The sequence below is a fragment of the Tauraco erythrolophus genome, chromosome 3 (genome assembly GCF_009769465.1).
Source record: "Tauraco erythrolophus isolate bTauEry1 chromosome 3, bTauEry1.pri, whole genome shotgun sequence".
Lineage (NCBI taxonomy): Eukaryota > Metazoa > Chordata > Aves > Musophagiformes > Musophagidae > Tauraco > Tauraco erythrolophus.
The window spans coordinates 6372888-6400518 of NC_141467.1; the positions used below are offsets into that span (position 1 = coordinate 6372888).

General features: G+C 42.7%; 1 protein-coding gene across 1 annotated transcript; it reads right to left on the minus strand.

The window, feature by feature from the left end:
- Positions 1 to 916: 916 nt before the first annotated feature.
- On the minus strand, positions 917 to 25631 carry TXNDC5 (thioredoxin domain containing 5). The gene is given in 16 exon segments (XM_086608986.1): positions 917 to 958; positions 961 to 1047; positions 1649 to 1702; positions 1705 to 1781; positions 5052 to 5103; positions 5106 to 5133; positions 7802 to 7840; positions 7842 to 7943; positions 10932 to 11018; positions 12669 to 12784; positions 15083 to 15148; positions 15151 to 15198; positions 16796 to 16872; positions 16874 to 16897; positions 19620 to 19769; positions 25408 to 25631. Coding segments are annotated over 16 exon segments (1263 nt in total). The 3' UTR covers positions 917 to 926.
- Between the last annotated feature and the right edge of the window lie 2000 nt (positions 25632 to 27631).

Sequence of the window (27631 nt, forward strand, 5' to 3'; positions counted from 1 at the left end):
GAATGGAAAAAAAAAAAAAAACAACAAAACATTGTACTACTTGTTCTCTACGTACTCTGAGTAAGGAGCAGGTCAGCACAAAGTCTGGATTCAGGCGAGGGTAGGAAATGCACGTCATCAGCTCTGAAGTCTAACTATCAGTTATCAATTTTAATTAATAACTCCATTTAATATTAACGGAGCAGTTATAATAGCGCCTGTTCACTTTGGCTCTGTAGAAGTAGAGCATAGTTACTCCTCTGGGGCTGGATGGAAGCAGCCTAGGAAAATCCACCTGCCACACGTACACTATGGCATCAATGTTCAGGCACATGTTTACAGTACCATCACTTCCATTATGGCTAGACCTCCCACGCTGAGAGGATTAACAGGAACAACCAGCTATCTTCCAAAGGTGTGTGTGTTTTCAACCTCCTGTGACTTTCCATTTCTTAACCAGCAGCTATATGAAGACAAATAGGGTTTAAGTACAGTTGTAGAGGGCAAAACTGACTCAACACAGCTGTAGGTTTTACCTTTCTAGCATTGGTGGGCAGTCTTTAAGGATTACTTTTTAACCAAATCTAACCTGAAGACAAAAATATTCTGCTGGTGCCCTTAAGTTGGTTTTCTCAATGTCTTTTAGTCTCAAAGGAAACCATTTACACTTCATTGTGGAAATGCAGTAGTACTACCCATGCTGAAAATATTCTCAATTTGCACAGTAACTACTTGTTAGTTTTCCTTCACACGCAGGGTAGCATGTCTTTAACACACACACCAGAGGGAAGATACCAATGTTTAGTACATTCAATTCCCTAAAAACAAACAAACAAATGCCCAAATCCCCATTCCCACCCCCCAATCCACTATTTGAAAACTAGCAATGATTGAAATCCCTCAGCTACTGTACGAAGACAGCCAGGGACGGAGCATCCAGACTTTTATTACAATTCATCCTTTGCCTGACGCAAGACAAGCTATGCAGTGATCCCAGATCTCTCGTTCCATTGTGTTCACTGACTTTCTTTCCACCTCGGAAAAGCAGAAGCGTAGGATAACCAGTACCTTCAAAAGAAACACACGCACAAAAAAAGGAACTTGTAATTAATGTCCAAACTCACTGGTACCCTTCACTTGTATTTACCTGACTCTGAAAAGCCACCAAACCCCTCTAAAACAATGAGCCATTTTAATTGAAAATAAACAAAACAAAAACCACACCAGAACTTCCAATGCCATCCTGCAATTTCGGAACATTTGCAAGTGAATGGGATAATACCTGTTCCCCTAGGCTCCTCCATCAGCAGCTGGGAACAGCAGCTCCAGCTCTGGCTTCAGTTGTCTGCCTACCATCACCAAAAGACATCTTTTTTTTTTTTTAACAGAACTTTGCACCTTCTAGCACAAGACTGCTTCGGTGCTTTCACAGAGGGCGGCTTTTAAACTGGGGACTTCTTCAGCTTTATCCAATAATGAGTGACCGAGTCTGAACAAACAGGCCAGGAAAGAAACAGTGTCACCAGGTGCTGTTCTTAAATCCTTCTTTTCTGGCTACGGAGAACACAGCTGCACTGTCACCAGGCAGCAGCCAGCTCAGCTGCACGCTGGAGCCGCTAACATTTGGTACATGATACTACCACCCCGTTCATTTCAGAGCTTTTCACACTTACAGAAAATCTGTTGCAGACATTACGTTCCACAGTGCAGTCTACTTCTGCTATTTGACATCAGTCAAACCTGGAAATTGCTCTTTGGCAAGGTTCTCCCAAGTCGGAGCCAAGTTCTTACAGTGACCACACCTAGAAACAAAAGAGGGAGATTTGTTAGCAGATATACCTTCCAGTTTATCTCTCCTGTCTTGCTGCAATAGCTGTGAGTTTCACGAGCTGCCTTTCCCATCCCTAATGATCTGGCCTTCCAGCTCCCTTGCACTATTATGTCAGTAAATGAGCTAAGAACACAAGTGACTGTGTGCAAGTTACACACTGAAGTAGTTTCTGGCCTTTGTTAGGCTCATCTGGAATGGTATTCTGGATGTTGGTGCTTCAACATTTTACCCACAGAGGAATATGAAGCCAAATAAAGATGAGCACAGAGAATACATAAATTAATAAAAAAAAGAAAGATTGCCTAGAAACAACATGTTTTAAGTAAGGCATAGAATGTCTGTAGTACAAATTAAGTTTTCAGGTAAGCATATGCCAGTTATGCTAAAGCTACACAGCCTGAGGTTTAACTATTTAAATGAGCTTTTAATTTCCCTACTAAACTTTTTCCAGTTCAAATGGCCTCCTTGACCAGTTGCAGCATCTCCTGATGCTGGAAACGCAATGTTAATAGAGGCATTTGTCAACACAGATTCTGTTTCTAAGGAACACTCCAGTAAGTTTACTGCACGTTTTCATGAAGGTACTTTGAAGTTTAATCATACCACTGCACCTTCATGTAGATCCACAGTGGAATTGTTGGAAAGTCAGTAAGCTTCACTTAGCAGATGGAAAAAAACAAGTAAATATCAGGCCCTATTCTGATTTACATTAAATAAGAGAATCATTCCAGTTCTATATCATCAGCAACACCAAAAAGCCTGTTTCTGTTTTATTCCCTTATGTCTCCAAAATAATGTGAGAAGGCGGTCCAACGGAGTACACGCACTGAACCACTAGTGTCGAAAGAGAAAACGATACTATAAATGGCAGGAACTGTAGTAAAGTATTAATTTTGTTTATATTTTGAACCTGGCTTAGCCAAGTTCATAACTTGAACTTCTTACTGCCTTCAAGAATAATTCCCAAAACACTTTAAAGCTGTCATTCTGTTCTGACCCAGCTGCACCTTAACTGGGTTACTGGAACAGCCCCGGAGTTGCCTCGAGGCTGGATCAGGGCATTTACAATACAGTGAACGACGTCTCTGCAAAAGTTTTCTTAATACAAGCCCAATGTAGATTTAAACCACCTTGATAATCCACAGTGACAATGTAAAGCATTTCTGACCATGCACAGAAACAACTAGACAGGATGATTTATGCCTACTCTGCAAGTTAACATCTGTATTTATCCAAAACTAACTGAAAGACAGAACCAGCAAGCAACACAATAGTGTTTGCTGAGCCCTGCATAAGTTATCCACTTGGAAGAGAAAAAAAGTCATTTATATGCAGAGCACTAACTACAACTGTATACACAAGCCTGACTTTCAGAGCTACAACTAGGATATCAGCTACATAAATACAGGAAATATTTTCCTAATCGGTGGGCTTTCTGAACACTGCAGCCAGGGAGCACACACTGGTTTAAGAACTTGACCCTCTGCATCCCGAACCACCATTTCTTAGTCTGCCACCCACCACCGAGCATATCTGTGAGATCCACCAGCATCCCATTAGAGTCTCATGAGACAAAGAGATGGTTAAAGTGCAGTATTATTGAGAAACTTAATTAAAAAGGATTAAGATCTTTTATATTTTATATACTGCATTAATGGGATGGCTGGTGATGAAATCAGAGATGTGTCCATCTTTCACACAGTGAAACACAGCTTGATTTTAATCTCTCCCCTACACTAGGCTTATCTCCAACTTTTCCGCGAAAAGTTTCTCAGATAACGACCTCTTACACATGCCAACAAGCCCTGCGCTCAGAAATCAGACTAGAACGCTGCTTCGTGCACAGGTGTAAACTGAATTGACCAGTGTGGCATAGTAGCAGCACAGGCAGATTCAATCTCCCAGGGCACAGATAGGATAAAGGGAGTGAAGAAAGAGCAGGAAAACATGAAGGGAGGTGTGTGTTTCTTAACACAGTGGGCGGCAGCAGATACTTGCCCACAGCCAGAAGCAGATCTTTGAGGCTTACAAGAGCGCAGAAGTGGCTCTCAAGCAGCAATGACACTGTGTAAAAAGGGTGATGCCACTAGAAAAGACTGCATCACTGAGATTACATAAAAGAAAACCTTCCCTGGTACTTTTTGCCTACAGTAAGAAACACGTTCATGCCTACTGTCAAAGCGAAGCTGCAGTATTTTGATACTCCTGAGCACATTTAAATACGGAGTGCGTTTCCTTGTGTTGCTTTGTAACGCTGACCTTTTACCTCCACAAACAAAAGATCTCTTTATATTTCATATACTGCTTTAATGGGGTGGCTGGTGATGAAATCAGAGATGTGTTATCTTTCCACACAGTGAAACACAGCTTAATTTTCATCTCTTCCTCCTACACTAGGCTTCCTTCTATTGCAAAGAGACTGGGCAATGGAAGATGAAGATCACATGCAAATTTCCTGAGAAATTTGCAGAGAGAGAAACGTAAAACTTTTTTTTTGTCTCAGAAGGGAAATAGTAAAAGAGGGAAATATTTGTTCTGTGGTTTGTAATACCAAGGTCTTGCCCCAGCTTAAGTCCCAGGCTGTGCTGGATGTGCCAGTAATGGCAAATGCCAGGTAGGACAACATTTTCTTCTCCCCTCAGTGCTCTCCATTGGGTGTCTACACCTACACCATCTGCACTGGACATTTCTACTTTTGGTCACTCTAAGAACATACTACACAGAATATACTCTGAAGAACATCTCAAAATTGTCACTTGTGAAAACTAGTTTTTTGTCAGTTATTTGAAGAGTAACAGCCAATTATCCGTAGCTCTACGGTCCGTACCAATTCCCAGGTGCTCGAATAAGGCTTCCAAGAGAGGTTGGTTGTGGCAGGAGAGGGCCCAAATGCTCTCCTGTGCCAACACTGGTGACACGCTCCCCTCACCTCACCCTAATCAAGGGATAGGAGCACACTAAGCACGCAAAGAAGGCTTTGCTCTCCTTGTTCCCCAGCAATACCTGGAGGCTGACACCAAAGCTGCTCTATCAGCCCTTCCATGGAGAGGGATCCCAAGGCAGCTAAAACAGCGCGAGCTTTTGTGCTGTAACTCTTGCCAACACACACATTCTTCAGTTAATTCACGTTTTAGATCCAGATAACAATACAGCACTACACGTAACTCGAGGGCCTGCAGCAACTAATGCACTGACAGCCTAGACCAGCAATAACCCTGAACAACAGGTGCAACCTTCTTACCATGGAGCGTAGAATTTAATAAAGGTGATCCCCCTAGCAATGGTTGCATCAAGTCTTTCTCGGAGAGAGAGAGCACTGCAGCCTGCTCAAGAGAAAAAAAAGGAAAAAAAAAACAGTCAAACCTTTTGTATATATAACATCGGCCAAATGAGCTTTTAGCTACCTGAAACCCAAACTGTAAAAGATAATATTATTGATAATATTATCAAGAGTAGCAGCAGCACACCTCACTTTCACCCCTCAGCTGCTTTGCTCCCCTAGAGAGAGATGCAGAGAAACACGTATTTCACACTGAGTCTCATCCATAACTGGAGAAATAAAACATCTCTATTTTCAAGGGATTTTGCCTGTATCCAAATTTCCAGTTGTTGGAAAAAAAAATCACCTTCATTTTAATACGCTGTCATGCAAATATTTCAAGGAACAACCCTGAGAAGAGTTGGCTTAAAACTTACAATGCCTTAAAACATAAAGGCCATCTGAGAGTTTAATGAGGAATTTAAGGAATATTAGTGATTTCTCGACAGCTGTTCTCCCTCAGCGTTGCACACATAGAAAAAGCCGTTACCAGAAACACGTATTTGCCTGTCAAGAGGACATCACCCCACCACACTCGCATGAATGCCAGGAAGAATTTTTAGGAGCAATCATCAGGAGCAATGGCACGGGAGTGACAGGAGGCTAGCACATTGCTTTCAGTCCATCTCATACATTGTATGAGAGCACAGAACCGTACAAACGTCTTTTTTTTGTGTATGAGACTCTTAAGGGTGGGAGGAATTTAAAAATAAATAAAAATTTAAATAAAAATAAATTTAAATAAAATAATTTTAATAAAAATCCCATGCCTATAAAAGCTTCAAATTCAAATGAAAGCAAAACAAAAACAAGAGTGCAACTGACAGTATTACCAATTCTGGTTTAAACCCAGTGAGTTTTATGACCAGAAGGCCAAAAAGAAACTTGAAATTACAAATTAAAGTACATTTACCATAAATAACTGTTAGTTCATGAAATTAAGTTATTCCATTAAGTTCAAGTGTTACTATCTCTAAAAAAATATTTGAAAACTAGAAATTATACTTTCTAATTAATAATTACAAGTTATCAATGAAGAAAAAAATTAACAGTACATCTTACACAATCCCATAATCTGAGCATCTGCTGGTCACTCTACCCGGATCAGCTGGATAATTTTTGAATAATACTAGCGATGTCTGGCAGGAAAGAAGTCTCACAGACATAAAGCACAGCTTCCATGAAAGGGCTGGCAAGCACTTGGCCCATGGGGAATCCGCGTAAGGGCTCCACACCAGGACACAAATTTGGAGTTGGGATTCATGGCTTTTGCTTCTTGTGGCACCAGCTGCGGGCTGCTGATGGTAAACGCAGTCAGTGTTTGCTGGCTACAGGGGTTAGCCCCTTGTTGGAAAATTCATGGAAACAAACCCAGAACTTAAATGCCTGAAGATGAGCAACCAAGAAATGGTGGCATCCAAAGCTGTGATGTGAAGTTGCAAAGACAAATGGAGTCCTATACTGTGTCTACTATTAATTTCCAAAAAAATCCCTCCACAATCCTTCCCTGTTTGTATGTCTGCTGGTGCATGCAAGGCATAAGTAGGAATCTGCATCACATGTGGTTTGTGTTGTTTCTATAAAAACAGAAAGACAACTAATTACTTTCTGCATTGTACTAACACCAGCTTGTTAGGATCTTCCAAACATGAGGTCAATTTAAAAAAAAAAAAAAAAACAACACCACAAAATTTGCTGGGTATGAAAATTGCCAATTTATGTTGTCTGTAATGTTTGGTAAGGCACTTTATTCAAGACGAGAATTGCTGCTGGAAAAGTCAACTGGGAAAGGTAATATTCTCCTGTGAGAAGCTGCATTTAAACTGTATTAATAATATTGATGCTTTTTAAGTACATAAGCTCATTCTACATCACAAGGGAGGGTAAATCACCATTCCTTGTTTTCTAGACAGAAGTCTGTTTGCCACATTTCATGAAGAAGTATGCTTGAAAACCATCCCTAATTTCCCAACCTCACCAGTTTTATGTTCAGCTTCAGAAAAACGGCAGGTGAAATGCCAAGCGATTAAAAAAGACACAAAACTAAATTACATGAAGTACAACCATGCAGAGGTGATAAAGTTATTCTGCCAATTCCTTGGCAACGTTCATATAACCCCTGCAGCTCCTACGACCGGGATTAGAATAAGCCTCCAAACCCAAGGAGTTTTCTCATCACAGGACACGTCACCTTGCCCCGTTTAGATCAGTCTTCAAATCTTTGCTTGTTTGGTGTTTCTGCAGGTATTCTATAAGTATAGGACCCTGACTTTTTTTAGGGGCTTCGCAGTGTGCGCCATCCTCCTGGGTTCAAGTGAGAATCCTGCAGGAAACATCCACCTCCACAGCAATGAAATATGCTGTCATACAGACTGAGGTGCCAGCAGTTCCGCAGACCAAAAAAGACCACGATTATGCTGCTCTATCTAAACTTTCTGCAACCATAAAGGAGACAGATTTTTTTTCTTCCTTCTCCAATTCATCAGGTTAGTAAAAACATCACTAGGATTTATGGTCTGATTCCACTCATTAATTACTAAAAAAATAACCAGGAGTATATGGTACAGTTTACATCTAGAAATTGTCAGGCTATCAGAGAGAGAGAAACACCTGGAGGACTCAGCTGCTGAAAGAGTCTGAACACTTTTAACGTCACTGCAGAGTGCAGGAGCACTTACCTCAACACGGGTGGGTTCTGCGGTTGGCTGCGGGGGCTTCGGCAGGTTTATCTGCCTCTTTCCCAGAGCTCTGTAGCTGGGAATCCACATATTCCTTTAAGGAATCGAAGTCCCTCTTCCCTTTGTACTGGTCACCCTACAATTATCAAACAGTTTGTGCAAGTGTGTATATGCAGTTAATCTAGCAATAAATAATCAGTAAATAAATAATTACCAGAAAAACATAAGATTGTCAAGTCTAAGCATATTCATAATAAATACGATTATCTAGTTGTTAAACTTCTCCATGGCATTCCAGTCACTCCACATCTTCAGGATTTGCCATAGGTTCTTCTGTACCAAAAGGGAACAATCTAAAATTTCCTTGAAATTAAAGGTATTTTAGAAACGCAGAAGCAAATTTTAGAAACTTCTCCACTTTGACCTTCATCTCTCACTCTAGCAAGCATTTTCAAGGTGGTCTTTTTTTTGAACCTAAAACTACTGCAAGGAGCCACAAAATACTCATTGCTGTTTGGTGGTGGCCTCTGTTACCATGAGAGCTCTGACCAGTGCTTGGACAGAGCTGAAAGACTCGACTTGCACGTTGCCTGACTCCACAGTCACTCCTCTGGCCCACGCACTTGTCACACATCCTTGGAGCACCCAAACGGTAAGGCAATGCTCCTAAGTTCACCTGCAGCAAGAGACAACAGCTGCCTGCTGCAGGTCAGGCAACTCCGACGGCACCACTCTTAGGAAAGTTAAGTCTCATTTTTGAACCTGCATGTACAGCTCTTAACCAGGTAGATCTTCAAGAAGCCACAGTTTGCCTTAGATGCCTCCTCATATCGCAAGAGCTTTCACAACTCTAGAGAACACGAAACCAGAGCACCACTGAGCAGTTTCTCATCTTAAATCTACTATCGGCCATCTCCAAACTGACTCTTGCGTGATGGCCCTCAGTGCTCTCTGTGAAAATTAGTACTAATTTCTCTGTTCAAAAGAAAGACCATCTCTTCCAGACTCTACACTTCCATTTTGGATAAAACTCTTTGAGCTTTGGTCCCATGAGGTGTGGGCTACAAGACGCGTCTCCTCTCTCTGATGAGAAGTAACTCAAGAAACGGCATACAATCTTCCATACGTTGGAAGGAAGAACAAGACACCTCTACGACTACCTCCTGTATCTCTGGAACTCTTTCTACACATTTTCCTTCTTTTGTCATTGATAATTTTACCTGTAATTAGGCACCTGCCCACACTGGGTCTAAATCACAAAGGAATCTAAAATGATGCAAGAAGCCTGCACCTGCTTGCTTGTACCCGTTTCAGCAGGGCAGGGTCAGTGTCCATTCACTCCTCCCAGGTTCCTGCTGCATCCAACCGAGAGCAATGGTGTGCTGCCAGACTTCAGTTATGACAAAGGGGATGATGATATTACGGACAACAATGCTGGATGGCTGAAGCAGTTCTCCTCCTCCTCCTCCCCTCCCTTACTGAACAGTACAATAGCAGCCAGAGAGATTTCCAGGAATTTCTGGGTCGGGTTATTGGAAAGTTGTTGGGGTTGTTTTGTGTTTTTTTAAATGTATTGTATCAGCCCACAAAGGAGCATGGGATCTGGTGGCAGTATGCCACCAGGGAATAACTACATTGCCAATGAAGAACAGCCAGTTTGATGTCAACAGAATATATTGTTCAGACTAATGGCTGAGATTCATCAAATACAACAGCAGTGATCTGAATTTTCTTTCACCATACTCTTGATTCAAATAACTCCGAGCAACTCAAACTTCAATAATTCCAAAAGGGTCAAAAAAAAAAAAAAAATTGATCTGGCTTGTTGAGAAAAACCACAGCTAACTTTCTAGATCAAGATAGTATGGTTCTGGCAAGGTATCTTGCCTCTGTAGCTATCTGAAAAATAAAATAAAGCAGCTGGAAAACTACTCTGGAGAAACAGCAGAACACTTTCCATTCTTCAGACTCACGCCACAGAGACCAAAGTGTAACTAAGTGAAAACACCTCTAACCTTGGATGTGCCACCCTTGTCTGACTTGGGCAATCCCTCAAGCTTCCAGGTCTCCTCGCGACACATGATAGGCACCGCTGCTCGAGCAACAACAAGGCTGTGTATTTCCTGTATCAATCAGGTTGGGATTCAAAAATCCAGGTGCTGCTTCATTTAAATTCCCTGGAGTGTCTGATCTTATAGGAGTGCTCATACTAATGTCACATGCCTGGTTATGTACTTATGGCCACTTTCTTTTCAGAGTGCCAGAGAACTGCCGCAAGCAACAGACACTAAACCTGGCCTGAGCAGAAAAACTTCCATCTCTGATACTGTAGATGTTCAAAAAGGAATGCAAGATGAATGAAGCAAAAACCCAAATCCCCCCAAAACTTAGTGGGTACGAGCTGAAAGAGCAGTCCTGGGTTGTCTGCTTGCAGACCTATTTTAATATCCATTTAATACAATTTAACTTACCTTGAAAGTGTAAAACATATGATAAGTAACACCACTATTTATAGTACGTTTATTTGCTGCTGTTCATGTATGTGGGATTTGTAGATATTTTACTTCCCCATAACTTCAGAATATTGCAATTCTTCGAATTTCTTCAAGGGAAAAATATCAACTAGGCCCACAGGACTCTCACTCACAGTGTCACGTGAAGTGTTCAGATTTATAAGCAGGAAAATTTGCATCATTACTCAGACATTACTCAGCAGATACACACCACTTATAGATGAGAATCTTCTGATACATGTTGTGAAAATTACATAATTTTTTATTATTTCTACTGAACCTATGGCTTTGTGTTCCATAGGAGGTAAGGTATTAAGAAAAAGTACACCCAGAATATGCCACTCTTACCCAGTGGCATAACTGGAGACAGTACTTACAGATTTATGAATATCATACTGGTTATTTGCAAAGCACAACGAGCCAAAAGTTCTAATTTTATCTGTGGACAAAGGATACCTCTTCCAGTACCAGACTGCACCTCTACCATCCTTTTGTCTCACAAGCACACCTTCCTATATGCCCACTTGATTTTTTTTCCCAGAATGCAAACATAGTCCGAGTATTATTCAGAAAAAAATGGTCTGATCTTTTGCTGAGCTGGCAGACCTCACCTTTTCACCATTCCTAAACCAGAGGAGTGTGGGATAGCCACGAACTTGGGTTTCAGAGCAGACTTCGTAATGCTGCGTACAGTCAACCTACATTTTGAAAAAATTATAAACCGTTCAGTGCATAAAATAAATATATAACAAGCATCATCATTTCCCTTATGTTTAAAATCTTGGAAAACTACTGGAACTAGCAATGCATTGGCTTGGCAAAACTCAGTACGAAGTACTGTCTTGAGAACGATCACGTCTGCTTTTCAAATACTGGTTTGGAGAATGGATTGAGAGCAGCCTGAGGAAAAGGACTTAAAATCTTAGCCAAGACATGTTTCAAGTAGTTTCATAAGGTAATACAGTTGCACAAAATCACCAAGGCATCAAGACAAATCTTAGTGGCTTTATTAATTAGCCACTATTAGTAACAGTAACTGTGAACAATACAGAGAACTGAATAAAACAGAAATTTTGACATTTTTTGTTTATTTTTCTCCGGATAACAGAGAACAGTAACTTCAAGAAGATACTTAAGCTAGGCAATCGTTTTATCAGACAGCAAGCATTCCAGGTTCCCAAAAAATAATCAGCAGATGCAACACTTGGTAAGACACTATCAAAGGAGCAATAGCCTCTGACATTTTATTCTCTGAGCAAATCTAATTTTATATCTAGCAGGTCTCAAAATTATATACATATAAATGTCTTCTCTAAAGTTCAACTATGCTGACCTGCTCTGTACATCTGCAGTGTATCTGAATTAGCAGATTTTTGAAGCATTAAAATAATAATTATAAATAAAAAATAAGAAGTCAAGCTCATCATCCCTAGTAACAGCTGAAAGCACTATGAGGGCAGAGGCAGGGGAGGTAGCTGGCTTTTTGTCCCTCTGTGGGACTGACAACACTGCTAACTGTTACGCAGTCCTTCAGAGCAGTGGAACCACTCTGAAAGATTAAGGATATGGACGTTGAGCCAAGTCACTTTTCCACTGTTGGCAAATACGGAGGGATTCACATCATGAGCCACCTGGACTTAGGTATGGGTCAGCAAATAAAGCCAGTAAGTGCAATTGCCAGACCACCTCCATACCTCTGTAAAGTCACTCTACGTAAAAGTAACAAGCTCCCATAGTAAATAAACCACAGAATCTAGTTATCCACCCTAAGGGAAATAATAAAGCAGGACAAGATACCAGTTTCTAAGGTAGAGGACCCCCTGAAACCTTTAGAAAGTTCTACAGGGGTAAAGAGGAAAAAAATAAATAAAAAAAAAAAAAAGAGAAAAAAAAGGAGAAAATTCATCATAAAGAGCTCTGTAGGTCTGAAATTTGCTAAAGAATCCAGTGCTGTAAATAGCAAATTAGAGGTCACTTTCCCACTCAAAATAAATTCTGAAGTCTATCAAGTTCTGACAGAGTGGAAACCTAAGAAACAAATCTCTAAATGTTATTCCCTGCATCTGAAGTATTGGAGTTATTCCCAGCTCCCTCTGAAACACAGAGCAGAGCTAGCTGTGTTTCTAACCAGTCCTTCCTTAAAATGAGGGAGTGCTGTCAACTGTGGATGTGTGAGAAAAAAACGCCAAACATCTCAATATTAAAATAGAAACGATAACTGTAAAAGGATCTGAGAGGTGACAAACAAAACAATTGTTCTTTGCGAATCACAGCACAAAAAGCTCGCCACTTGGCTGAAACACTGCTTCACACAAAACACATCTCCAGGCTAAGAGGGCTTCACCTACCTTGCCAATCTTGACAGTTTCCGAATGCTCAAAGGCTTGAGCCAGCTGTTCCCAGGTTGGAGCCAAAGCCTTGCAATGCCCACACCAAGGGGCAAAGAATTTGATAAAGTGATTACCTTTTCAGTCAAAGGAAAAACAAAGAAAAAAAAAAGATTGAACTCATTTGGAATGAATTTGGCTGCAATTAAAGACTAGGTACTAATCTCAGACTGCAAATTTATCATGGTATTTCCTGAGTTAAAGATAGGAAACACTGTGAAGCAAAGGCCAGGACAGAATACTTCAGCAATTAGGTTTTCAATACTGTATGCAGTCCCACAGTGTTGCCAGTTTCCCTGAAAATCCAAGCAGTTTCACAACCTCAAGCCAACAAATGAGATAGTAAAACTGGTATTTTAACCTAACCATTTGCTGCAGTGTCTAATTCTACCATGGCAATCGCTTGCCCTATTACAGAGTGGAAGGAACGATCAAGGAACACGTATTTGTAACAGCACAAATGAAAGTATGAGACTGCAACTTGAACATTTCTTAGGAAACACCTCTGCATTAGGTCCATGAGCTACCTAAATAATTTTGTTCAGCTTTCCATTCTCCCTTTTCTGCCCTGCTCTTTTTATTTTGATGTCAACTATTCACAAATCGCTGCCTTTAGTAGATTTTTGCAGTGTTTTATAGAGAGAAAAGTCTCTGTACTATCTCCTACTAATGTTTAGTTTAAAAGTATAATCTTAATTGTGGACTACCAGAATATGTAATTTGCTTCAATTAGATTACTATTAATTCAAGGTGCTGCACGCTTTTCCACACATCAAGGCAAGGCTCTGTTAATATGAAATAAAATGAGCTTAATAAAACGAGGGGGAAAAAAAATAATCAAATTAATTTGAAGGGAATGCCAGCATCTGGAGAAAAGCTCTTTTAACAGAATTATCATAATCCTTTGAAGACTGCAATTGGGGCTGATATTACAGAATTCATTTCTAGTTCAAGGGCTTGTCACAAAAGGGAGTCAGAGGAAAGACGTCACAAAATAACTGGGAAACGCAAACCACAGTAGTAGTGTGCTCCAACTTGCCTGGTCTGCACATGGAAGACTTGAAACTGATTGACATGCTTTGCTCTGGTAAATAGACTGCAAATTGAAATTTCTCATGAATGAATAAAAACATCTAGTCAAAATCAGCTACTCTATACCACTACTCTGATACGCTCTCTTCCCCGATAGAAAAAATCAACATTCTTTTGCCCTGGAGCACCAAAAGGTAAAGGAAGACTTTTTTAAGACCAAAAGTCAACCTTCCAGCTGGAACTGCGAAGCCTCTGCTAAATTTAAGCCTGAACTTACAACTGAAGTCGAGAGAAGACAACAGCTTTACAGATGATCATAAACCTGATCACCATCAGATGTGACCATGAGAACGTCTCCTCTATGAATGTCAATGGACACATAAAAATATTCCAATAAAAATATTTAAACATTTACACGTACGGTAAACTTAACAATCTTCTCAGACTGTAAAGTAGCCCTGATGGCTTAGAGAAGAATCCATGAAGAATTTTGATGTAATTCTGTGTTAAGCCACACGGACTGGGAAATTTTATGTTACACTTGAAAATATTTCTAATTGGTTAATGGTTACTTGAAGAGCTCTAGTATCTACCTCATTGGTGGTATTACATAAGCATGGACAGTTAATTTAATCTGGCCTTTGTTTTTAGGAAAACAGGTAGAGATGGTAGGACCATCTGTTGTTATGGCAGCCCGAAGTTTGTACTGTAAGATCTTGCTCATCATCCAAAAAACCCACCATGCATGCGGTGAAGTTTCCATGTTAGGTATCACTCCTGGCATTAATTTCAAAGCTTCCAGACAAAATATTTTTAAAATGGCCGAACAGGTGAAGTGGTTAGCCCACATTAAATTCTGGAGGAAGGAAGTTAAACAATATCAAATAAGGGGCCGGACTGGAGTGGGACAGGGGCAGTAAGGAGGAAGCGAGTGGATTATATTTATCCAGAACAGCAGCCCGGGAATAAGAACAAGCCAGCACCTAGGGAGAGAGGAAACAGGACTTGGAAAAACACAAAACAAGTGGCAAGGCTGAGCAAGGAACTCGGGGAAAGAGAGAGTTTAGCCGAGCAAGCCCCGCCGGCTTCTTCCATGTGATTAGGGGCCTGAATTCTACTGCCTTCTGAGCGGAGTGCTGTTCTTAAACTTTCCTCGTGGTGCGCAATATGTAATTAAATGACTGCATTTTTACACACGCTGTAGTTTCATCTTCTTTCACTTGGTATTACTGGAAAATAAAAGTGGGAAGAAGGTACCTTGAAAACTAACATTTCTGTTGCAGGCTTCCCACTACTGGTGTCACTGTAAGCAGTATCTCTTGCTTGTGGAAAAAAACAGTTACCTTCTGCTATGTGCATCTTGAAATTGTCTGCTGAGAGTTCATACATTCCCTGCTTAGGTTCAGGGCTTTTGGTGGTTCCACATCAGATTCTGGATCCTGTTCATGGAAAAAATTGACTTTTATTCATCTATACAGTAAATACACAATATTTGATTCCTGTATCACACCGTTCTGTTGTAGTGTTGTAAACTCTGTACTCTGAAATTTTAAATTCCTAAAGTAATGTCCTTATTTACTTTGATTAGGTATCTAATGTTTCCCCTTCCAGTACCTAAAGGGGGCCTACAAGAAAGCTGGAGAGGGACTTTTTCCAAGGGCATGCAGTGATAGGACAAGGGGAAATGGCTTTAAACTGAAAGAGGTAGACTTAGATTGGATATAAGAAAGAATTTTTCACTCAGAGGGTGGTGAGGCAGTGGAACAGGTTGCCCAGAGAAGTTGTGGCTGCCCCATCCCTGGAAGTGTTCAAGGCCAGGTTGGATGAGGCTTTGGGCAACCTGGTGTAGTGGAGGGTGTCCCTGCCCATTGGCAGAGGGCTTGGAACTAGATGATCTTTGAGGTCCCTTCCAACCTTAACTGTTCTATGATTCCTAACCAACAACTACTCGAAAGCAAACGTGAAAAAGACTACCACACAGGAAAGAGCTATCATAGTCACTGGAATAACAGAGTGTTTCACCGTGCTGTAGTATAGTCACAGAGCACAGTAATTGCTATGGCATCCATCACATCACCATCTATCACTACACTGAGGTTACATAACAGTTCCTCCATAGCATCACGCATCAGCCACACCTGCTGTTGCACCAGTTTCAGTGGTCTCTGGGCCACTTAAAAATAGCTAGTGAAAAAAGCTATTTTCTACTCCCCTAATGCGGAAAGAGGGACCCAATGGCTCCATGAACGCATCAACAATCGGAAAAAGAGCAAACACTTTATAGATGTTATTTGCAGCAAACTCATTGGCACTTCAGCAAAAGCAAGTGGCTACTTCTAGCTACTTTCAGAGCTGGAAAGAATTTTTTAAGAACCTGAAAGCGCAGTTCTTAAAATAGTTTAGCGTTTGATGTTTCATTATTAAAAATACCATGTTTGTTTAAATATAATCATGTTCTAACTGTGGGTTCATCAATCACTAAGCTTTATCTGATCAGAAACAGCAATCACAGATTTAATTTTAGGCAAGGCTTAGCTACTATATGTAAGTGCTACTCCTAAACTCAAGGGTTTTGCTAGTGATGGTATAGCTTAACTTACTTAACCGATTACTTTAAACTCTTTCTGTAGGCTACAACATTATCAGATAATAACTAAGCTAAAGATGGCATCCATGTTTTAAGAGGTAATTAAGCCCAACCAAAATGCAATTTATAATGTATTATAGCTAAATTGTTTTTCTTATCTAGAAACGTTATGGCCTACAGGTGTCGACTGAATTCACACTACGAACTGTATCTTAAAATGTCCAAAATGCTACACATTAAAACTGCATAGGTACTGTGGTTTTAAATACAGGAAACAAAGGGCAGGTCACAGGATAACAGCTTTAATTACCATCCTGACTTACATGGAAAGCTGTTCCATATTGTTATTGCTACCCGACTTTTACTCTCAGGAGCAGATTTCCTCCTGGAAAATGAAGCCTAACCTATAGAAATGATAGATAAGCAAGTCTGCAAGGGAATATTCCTTTTCTGTTTCCTTTTTACTTACAGATGGTTTGCTCATTTAGTTTCTCCAACATCCAGTTTCCAGCGCCTGGAAGTCCTTGGGCCTGGTATTTCAGAGGTCTGTCCTGGTTTAAGCAGCTTTAGGCTGAAGGACCAAAATGTGGAAAAGAGGTGAGGCAAAGATTTTCACACAGGAGACATTCTCGGAAAGCTAACACGCTTTGCTAATCCACAGCAATGCAGCTCTCCTTGACTATTACCACCAGCAATCAGGCATCTCCCTCAACTTAAAGGGTCAAAGCTAGAACTTAGGACACTTTTTCATTCCCATGTAAGCTTTAAAGGAGATTTTTAAAATAGCAAAAAGAAATACCATGTTAAAAATCAGCATAGCCTAATATTACATTGATCAATAAGTAAGAGCAAATAAAATATTGCAGCGTTCAGTTAATCATTCACTGCGCCTATGTATCCTGTTTCATTTTGTCAAAAAGCATCAATTTTGTTTGTTCACTCCTCTCCATCACCAAAGGAAAAATATCCAATGCTTATTTTCCCAGGAATTTCTTTCTCATGTTTCATTCCTTGACTGCTCTTGGAACGCAGGACTTTGCATGCAGTATTAAACTGATTAAAAACACGCTGAAACAAGTCAATGGGACAAGGAGATAAGTGGCTGCTTGTAGGGATTCAAGACTCCATGATTAAAACATTTAATAATTGCTATCAAAACTCTTCCATAAATTATCTAAAGCTTCTACTATTAAATATACAGGTTAAAATTGGAAATATATTGTTAAAGGGGCAATATCGACTTCTGACCTAGTCCTTATATTTAAAGCAAATCATAGTTTCAATTACCAGTGTCACCTAGCCCTCAGTTCCCCTTGCCAAGCTGTCATTTTGTACTGCTTTTTTTTTTTGAAATATTTTTCTCTTTTCTTGTTCCACAGTTGGAAAAATGAACATACAAAGTGTTGAAAAAACACAAATGCAAACACATTCAAAAGAAATAGGAGCTTCCGCTGTTTTATTTCAGGTATTCTTGAATAGTCCTTGTGATAATAGAAGGTCAAAATTTTTTGGGGGAGGAAAAAAAAAAGGCAACTTCATAGTAAGAAGGAAATAACAAAAACTGAAACAGAAGAACATCTAAAAAACACCTCATGGCAATACTTTTGAAGAATAACAGGAAAAAAAGATATCAGCTTAAAGGGCCAGCTGCACCTTTATTTTCTTTGAATGAGGATAAGTCTTCTCTAGTTCAGTTGAGAGAGCATTTAGCAGCACCAGAGAATCCTGGGACAACTGCACTAACGAGCGCCGGGACCTACTCAGCCAGTTTTATTCTCATGGGAACGGAAAAGGGATGTAGCCTTTCCTCTCACAGGCGCTTGGAAAAGCAGTGCAGGGATCAGCACATCCTGGACTTGCGACAATCCCCCTGTGCCTGAGGAAGCTGTGAAATTCCCTCGCTGGAGGTTTTTAAAAACAGGCTAGTTAAAAACTGACTCAGACAGGAAGAGAATTGATACCATGAATTCCTCTTCATCTCCGTACTTCTGGAGCTAGCAGACGACTGCCTCACCATTTGTACTTTTCAAGTAGATGAAAGCAAGCACTGACTATTCCTAGATATTCATGACATGAAAGAGAAGGGGGGCGGGGAAGGCAATTACACAACCATTCACCTTCTTCTTGTTCAAAATCTCTGCCACTCTTCTCTTTTAGAAGGAACAGCACCACATTATAACCAAATACGCAAGGGCGATCGATGCTCACTTTTAGGGCTATCAAAATAGAGTTGTAATATTCATGGTTTCTTGGTATTTCTAGTGGAACTAAGCCACAAACTGCCCTTAAGGACAATTCCTATTTCAGCAAGGACTTTGCTATTTATAACTCTCAACTTCTACTCAGTCGCACTCATCTGTGTTGAGTGGTGCAGCCAGGAGCGTATGTCAAGTTCAGGCTGTTGCTGGGGTCAGCACTAGACAAAAGGAGCAAAGGAAGGAAACTGAAAAATATAGGCTGTGGAACAGCTACAGAAGACAACATTCTTCACTTGTGCCCACTAAGATGAGTAACCTCAAGCAGTTGAAACGATCCCATCCATTTTTTGCAAGAAGCTTTAGAGAAGATACAAGTGAAAAAAAAAATCCCTTTGCCCCTTTTCCGCAGCTAAAAAGGGAGCACACGTATCTAACTCAAAAAGACTATCAGGCTGACCTCTCAGAGATACTCTAGATCATGTTCTACCTACCAAAGCTGAGCTAGTAAGGCATATATCCTTTACAACAGGGTAGTTAACAACCTTAAACTCCAACTGAATTTCTCCTAGGTCAATACAAGCAAAACTCCTAGAAGTCTGTACATCACCACTGCTATGCTAAGTGCTACTATTAAGATACCATTTATGAGCACCAAGTTCACTCAAAATTTAAGAGATCACCTATTCATTAAGTATGAATGGTGCAGTGTACTGACAAACTTGTGACAAGTTATTTTAAAAGTACCGTTACCAGAGACCAGCTCTATCATGCACTCACAGCTGTATTAATGGCACTGTTGCTTCAGAAAGAGGTACCCTCAGAGAAAAGAACAGACAACTCTGGACTTCATTTAAACACAGCCATCTTCCAAGACATAAAACAGTTTTCTTTAAAAAAATACAAGAGTAAGGGTAGTATGTATCACATACTACTTGGCAACATGGTAAAAAGGCTTAAAACAAACGTATGAGGTACAAAGTGCTATAAAGAAACACACCCAAAAATACAGCTTAGAAATTAGCCTCAACGAATTGGCAGAGGATCATGGAAAACTAAAAAAGAAAGAAACGGGAGCAGACATCCTTTTACACTTACGTAGGGTATCCTCGGACGCCAAATTCAGAGCACAGTGGAGTATCCGTAGTACAATCCACTTTTACAACATAGACTGGTGTGGTTTCCATGTTGTTGTACTTATCTCCCAAATCATTCCAAGTTGGCTGGAGACGCTGACAATGTCCACACCTGCAAGAGAAGGAGCAAGATAGTTTAGAGGGGAATGAATCTATGGAAAAGATATGCAGAATGCTCAGATTTTGATAAATTTAGAAATAGTTAAGTTGGAAATCTTCCATACTCGAGCACTGTTACACTAAGCACCCATGAACACTACTAAGTACTGTAGGGTGCTGCAAACACGTCTCATGTAAAAACTGTCCAGAGATGAGAACTTGCTACTATCTTTTCACATGACAACGCCTACTGAACACCCCTTGAATTTAGTGGGGCTATTAAGCAAAGCACTCTCAGACTTCTAGCTTTCTAGAAAAATTCCATGAGGCTGTCTAGCTTCCTTCCCACTTCAATGTTTCAAATACTGTGTGTTTTAGCAGCAGGTAAGAAAATAAGGGTTTCTAGCTCCTTGTAAGGTCACTGTGCTTGTGTGCATCACAGGAATTGTAACCCGTGAGTCAGGAAATAATCGGGATGATTTCTGAACAAAAGTTTTGCACAATCCTCCCATCCCGTGCTTCACCCCAGCAGCACACCATCGACTAATTAATTCTATCTGCATACACACAGAAAACTGGCCTCGTACAGTTGCCGTAACATCACCTCACCAGAAGGAGGAAAGGGCTGTTATTCTTCTCATTTGTTTTTCTAGTCATTCCAGTCATTACAGCCATACCTTACGTCCTGTGACTAAATGAAAAAATGTTAAGACATGGATTTGCATTTCTCTTTAATGGCTGCTGTTGCCAACCCTCCAAGACATCTAAAAATACATAATTGGATTAACAGAAAACATTCTCAACCTGACAGGATGAAAGCTGCTATTGCCCTTGGCTTGACCTAGACAGTCTGCTTTGTAAGTAACATTAAATCACCATTAGGACTTGGAAGAAAGTCGCTCCCATTTAAACAGTTGCGTTTATACAACCAGTTACGAGTCCACTTGTAGAAAAGCTGCACAGATTCACAACTTTCCAGGTATCCTGATACCATTAAGGCAAAAAAAACAGCCTTGAGATTTACTTTAACACAAAGAACATCTTCTGAACTTAATAAGGTCCCCATACAGTCAGTTGCAGTGGGTGACACATACTCCTACTACGTGGGGGAATACGACCTCCCAAATGATCTTATTCTGAATCGTCATGGCGAAGGGATACCATGTGTTATTTCTAAAATTACACATTCCTTAAATATTTAATGTCAGACTGAAGTCCCTCCATAGTCTACTCTTCCATGGAGCTTGAATTAAGAGGATGATTGTGGATTCCCTGGTCCCTTCCCCTAGCAGTTGCAGGGATTTTAAACACCAAATGAATACTGACTGGTGTTAAAGAACAGAGCATGGAAAACTAGGAAAGGCAACCTCAAGGAATTAACCCGCTGTTTCTCAAGCACAGAACAGAGCTGCCTTGTGCATATTTAACACCGTGGTCTCTGCTATACGCAAAGTTCTCCCTTCCTTTCCATCTTCAGATTATATGAATTAAAATTGAAAATAAAGCCGGAAAAACACTCATATCTCAGCCAGTAATCAAGTAGTCAGTCCTGGTTTTCAAAAGTTCAGTGTTAGACAGAAGCAAATACAAGACAGTCCTCGAAATAATTTTCTGAAATTCATAAGGTGTAGCTATAGAGAAGTCAAAAATAAAGAGATCGAGACAACATCACACACCTTCCTTAGCCCCACGTACCTACACAGTCTTTTGTTGCCACTACTCCACATTACATCAGTAGGGCTGGAGGAGCAGCCAGTTCTACCACTGGGGATGGTGGAGACCTGGCCATCAATCAGGAATCCTGCTCTTCCTAATCAGGAATCCTGCTCTTCCTCCTCTACGTGGGCTAGGAAGGTGCAAGCATTCATAATCTCTGTTTACGAACCTAAATGAAGATCCAAAAGGGACTAACGAGGCTGTAGGAAAGATCCACTTTTCTGAAGACCAAACCAAACCAAACCCTGCTTCTTGTACACCACTAACATCAGGAGGGATGGGTGAAAGGATGTTACTTGGTTAAGAGTTTGCAGATAGGTTGCCCATTTTAACTCTGAGCAACTGTGTGCCACAAGTGCTCGTACCTGGAAATTATTTTGCTGTGGCAGTGTCTATAGAGTACCAGGCTGCTCTACCTCACGCTGACAGGTCAACACTCCTCCCATTAGTATCAGCACTTCTCATGCAAAACTGGATGGAGAACTTCCTGGGCCATGACAAGAAGGGATGTAAAGGTACATAAGGACCATATATGTCAAAACCGCAGTCACTGATAAGCCCTCTGCAGTCAGTGAGGAACACAAATGCTTCTGGAGGCCACCAGTAGAGCCCAAAGCTCTGCAGCTGAGAAGGGCAGCTCCACAGCAAGATATAGCACAAATCATTATCCAATTAAAAGTGTTAGTAGGCCCTCAGATATAAACAGGTATAACGGTACAAGCAGCATAGGACCAGTCTCGCTCTGCACAAAAGAATCCAGCTAAGGTGAAATCCAGTCAACAGAGTTCAATTCAACAGCAACAAACTGGTGATCAAGTCTGCTTCACTCAGTTGGACTTCCAGACGTTTACCAAGAGAGCCAACTGTGTCCTGGGCTGCATCAAAGAAGTGTGGCCAGCAGGTCGAGGGAGGGGATTCTGCCCCTCTACTCTGCTCTCAGACCCCACCTGGAGTACTGCGTTCAGCTCTGGAGTCCCCAACACAAGAAGGACATGAGCTGCTGGAGCAGTTCCAGAGGAGGGCCACGAAGATGATCCGAGGGCTGGAGCACCTCTGCTATGAAGACAGGCTGAGAGAGCTGGGGCTGTTCAGCCTGGAGAAGAGAAGGCTCCGGGGTGATCTTATTGCAGCTTTCCAGTACTTAAAGAGGGGCCTACAGGAAGCTGGAGAGGGACTTTTTACAAGGGCATGTAGTGATAGGACACGGGGTAATGGATTTAAACTGAAAGAGGGTAGACTTAGATTGGATATAAGAAAGAAATTTTCACTCAGAGGGTGGTGAGGCACTGGAACAGGTTTCCTAGAGAAGTTGTGGGATGCCCCATCTGTGGAAGTGTTCAAGGTCAGGCTGGATGAGGCTTTGAGCAACCTGGTGTAGTGGAGAGTTTCTCTGCCCATGGCAGGGGGGTTGGAACTAGATGATCTTTGAGGTCTCTTCCAATCCTAACCATTCTATGATTCTATGACCACATATGAAAAGATCTGTAATGGTCAAAATAACACAATGAAACTACTCATTTGAGATTCCTTCCAACTAAGGAACCAGGGGAATCTCATCCCTCTGTAGAGACGCAACTGGCATGGCCAACATCTTAACAATATCTGCTGCCACTGAGAAAGTACCTGCTCACAGTCCTGACTCTTGTCAAGTGTAGATACCAAGGGGGACAGCCTGATGATTGAAAACGTTGGGCAGCTGATGGCAAATGACTGGAATGCTCTCTTCTTGGAGTAGCCCGCAATATTTGAAAGAAATTTAAGACCTCATGTGTACCGCGGCCGTCTGGGAGTGAGGCTGTCAGCAACATTTGTTTCAAGAATCTGGAAGAGGAGAGTTACGTCAGCTCTGTCTAACCCAACTCTTACTGGTAGCATTGATGATGCAGCATCAGCAGCATCCACAGCAATCTGAAAGACAATCCTAGCTGAACTTGGGGTTGCTTGCTGGGCTTCTGCCTTGTAACTACACGGAGCAGGCCAAAATGCATGCCTCTGCGAGACAGCATTAGGAGATTAGTACCTTAACATCACCTCGGAGTAGGGCAAGAGGCTCTAATATAGACTCCAGGGCTGTCAGGCTGCTGCCTGATCCCACTGACGATAAAACTACTGGTGTGTGTAAGCACCTCGCTCAAGCACTTGGATGTTCCATTGTCCTTCTCTTCCCCTTGGACCTGAAACCTGGCCCTGTTGCTGCCTGTCAGAAGCCGGGAGTCCAGACCAAGGGCTCTGGAGCTGAGAGCCAGAGATCTGGAGGAGGCTTGCTAGGGCGGGAAGAACGTCCAGAGAAGTTGCAACAAGTCTGGAAACGACGCAGCTCCCTCACGCTCGAGCTGGGCAGAGATCCTCAGCCCTCCCAAGGCACAGCATGGTCCAAGTTCGCAAGGCCAGCCCTTTCTTTGGTGCACGCTGAGGATGTGCAGCACACGCTGCACTCTGCAACAGCCCATCTGGCACAGGGTCTCCTATGAAGACTGCGCCAAAATAAAAGCTCATCTGGTTTTAGGGATGCCTGTGAATTAGGGGTGCCCGCAAAACAGTCAGAAGCGTGGACAGCCACAGACATGATCACCCAAAACCAGAGCCGAAGCACTCCTGCTCTGCACGGCCATAGCTCAGGCCTTACAGCACTCTCAGGCAAAGGTTCTCACCAGCAAGTCAGGCGTCCTCCACTCCCATGATCTCCAGAGAACAAAGGCAGGCACCTGCTCTTTCAAGCTTCTGCTTAACATTTTCGTATGGCATGAACAAGTTGATGTTAGCAACTAAAAAAGTAGTAGTTCCTCAGTTTTGAAAGGAAATCCTTTTCTTGATTTCAAAGCGTGTCATGACTCACGTATGCCTAAACGGCACCACGTACCAATGGATAACTTAGGATCAAAGCATAACTTTTGCACGTTGTTCCCTTAACTTTATTTTATCTAAATTTAAGAAAACCTGGAGGAAAAAAATAACCTCCAACCGACCCTAGCAACAAACACCAAATAACCTCTATTGGGTATCAGTAAGTCAGATAAAAAAGGAGAGGGGAAGAGACGAAATAAAAACAATATGAACAACCACTAGAAAGGCGCAGGGATGAGAAGCGCCGTCCTCGTGACGGCTGTAACATCCAGCAAAGCCCTGTCCTCCCACTCTCCTCAACTATTCTGGCATCAAACGTACCAGTTAAGGACAAAAGCCCAGCAGGTCTCTTGCAAATCTGGGAACTCTCCAGCTCTGCTACGGCCACCTGTGGCCTCGGGCACTGAGCACTATCGTTCTCCTGCTTTCGCTGCAAATCCATCCTTAAATTTCCCGACTGCAAAGGGAACGGAACTCCTGCAATTAAAGTATTTGCGCGACCGGGGGGCACGAGGGGAGCGACAGCCCCCGAGCTGCCAACGCTCACGGGCACAGAGGCCGCACGACCGCGGTCTCACGACGTCAAACGGAGTCCGGGGAGGGACCAAGCGAGCCGCGGGGCACCGGGGCCGGCTCCAGCCCGCAGCGCCGGGGCAGCCCCGGCTTCCCTCCCCGCTGCCCGGAGGAGCCGCTCCACCCGCGGGCCCCGGGCGGGGGTCACTGCCGGGTGCCGGTGCCCCCCGCTGCCGCGGGCCCTCGGGGAGGGGGGCGGCCGCCCAGGGCCGGCCCGACCCCCCTCTCCCCGCCAGGGCCGGCCCAGCCGCAGCGGCCCGGGCCGGGCACACGCGAGGCTCCGGCTACAGCGCCCCTTCCCCGCCCCGGCAGCGCCCGGCTCCCATTTAACGCGTGTCCCCCCCACCCGCTGCCGCCGGGGAACGCACCGGCCCGGCCCCGGCGGCTGCGGCTCAGGGCGGCGCGACCCCGCGGCCTTCCCCGCTACCGGCCCGGCCGCCGCCACGTCAACGAGGGAAGAGGCGGGCAGGAGCGCGCCGCGCTGGGCCGGGCCGCGCTCCGCCGCTCCGGATACCCACCACGGCGCGAAGAACATGACGAAGTGCGGGGCGGCGGCGGCGCCGTGCCGCAGCATCTCCGCGCTGTAGAGGTGCTGCCCGTGCGGGTCCGCCTCTTCCACCGCCGGGCCCGCGCCCGGCTCCGGCTCCGGCTCGGCCCGCCCCGGCCGGCCGCAGAGGACGGGGCCGAGCACGGCCAAGGAGAGCAGGCGCCACCAGGCCGGGCCGCAGCGGAGCGAAGCCATCGCGGCACCGAGAGAGCGAACGGCCGAAGCCCCGCTCGGCTGCCGCCGCCTCCCTCCCTCCCTCCCCTCCCCGCCCGGGCCGCCTCCGGCCCCCGCCCCCCGCCCGCCTCCCCCCGAACACGCACCGGGGGCCGCGGGCGGCCCGTTGCAGGGACGCACCCGCCCTCCCTCCTAGACCCTTCCTTAATGGAAATAAAAAATGTATTAAAAAATTTAAATAGTAATATGTATAGTCTATATTGTCTTATTTATATATAACACAAAATATTAGTTTTATATTATATATTAAATTATATCAATATACAAATGTCTATCAGAAATTTTAAAATAATGAACGTTACTTTATATATATATATATATATATATATATATATATAAAAATAAATACTTTTATATATATATACTTTTATATATACTTTTATATATATATATATAAAAGTAACGTTCATTATTAATTAATTTTATATATATATATATATACACACACACGCACACGTACCGTGATGGAGCTTTTCTTAAAGTAAATCAATTTTTTTTCAAAAAAAAAGGCAGGCAGGGTGGTCCCAGCCCAGTTAACAAGGGTGCTGCAGCTCTGGGAGAAAGCCCTGCCGCCCAGGTCCTCCCTCCCAGCCGGGAGGACATCTCTGTCCCTTGGCTCTCCTGCTCCGCGCTTCCTACCTGCTTCTGGGGGAAGGGGACGGGTGCTGGCACTGCTGGGGGCTGCTCCAGTCGCAGCAGTATGACAATAATCCGTAAATAATAGTAGTAGCAAATAATAATAGATAATCAGTATGAGATAACCGCAAGCTGATATAACACGGGAGAGGTGTTTGTATTTGTATAATTGCTCCAATTTTAATTTATTTCAGATTAGATCTTTACTGCAAGTCCTTGAGTTTGGGATAGCAAAGTGGGTAAAAAAAAATATCAGTGGCTCACCTAGTGGGTAAAAAAAAATCAGTGGCTCACCTAGTTCATCGACAAAGTGCACTTTGATGAAAGTCTCAGGTGACAAATCAGCACACAGATACACAGACACAGGCACTCCAGGCTGGCCTTTGTACCTCGCACGTCCACCTCTGCAGAGATCGGTGCTCCTATAACATCAGGATTTATGCCCAGCAACACAGGCTCAGCCTGGCACCGTTCCTCCCTCTGACAAGCTGCTGCTTGCAGTCAGGTGAACTAATGTGTCCAGACAGGTAGGCTCCACTTCATACTGTGTCTTCCAGACTCTTCCTTCCCCACATCGTCTCCTCTCTGAACGCTTCCCACTAACGATACCTCTTCCACAGGACTAGCGCCAGGAAGGAGCTCGCTGTGCTGCCTGTGTGCACACCATGCAACACCCATCTCGCTGCCTGGCAGGTTCCCACTGAAAGCCAAGGCTGGTTCTAGTTGCTCAGCTCACTTTTAGGCAACTGTATCTTTGCAAGGGCCATCATTAGAGTCAAAAAGAATAGCTTATTTAAAAAAAAAAAAAAAAAAAAAAAAAGGCATCTTTTCTTTCAAAAACCTAAACTACTTCTGAAAGCTACTACCTGCCTCAAAACGAGGCTTCCAAAAATCCTTACTATGTATATGTGAAACAATTACAAAATAGTAAAATTACACTTGTCGCCAAGCTAGAAAGTCAAACCTACATTGTCCAGAATAGTAGCTAATCACCAGAATCAGAATTTAACTACAAATCTATCCCTTGGCAGCAGTAACCTTTTCTTTACACACGGTTTATTCCTGTTCTCTTCAAATTAAGTGATTGACTAGTCATGAATTCGAAAAGAAGAAAGAAAAAAAGACAAGGGCAGGTTATTTCCCACTTTCACCAATGTGAAAAAATCCTGACAGACCTCCTTAAACAAGAAGGTAGCATCAGAGAGGGTGAGAATGACTAATTCTCAGACCTTGAAGAACAGTGTCCCGAGACAACCAGGTGCATTGTCTAACCACAGAAAGTACCTCCTCTCATTAGCAAGCTGGTTTCTTTTCCATACGAGCGT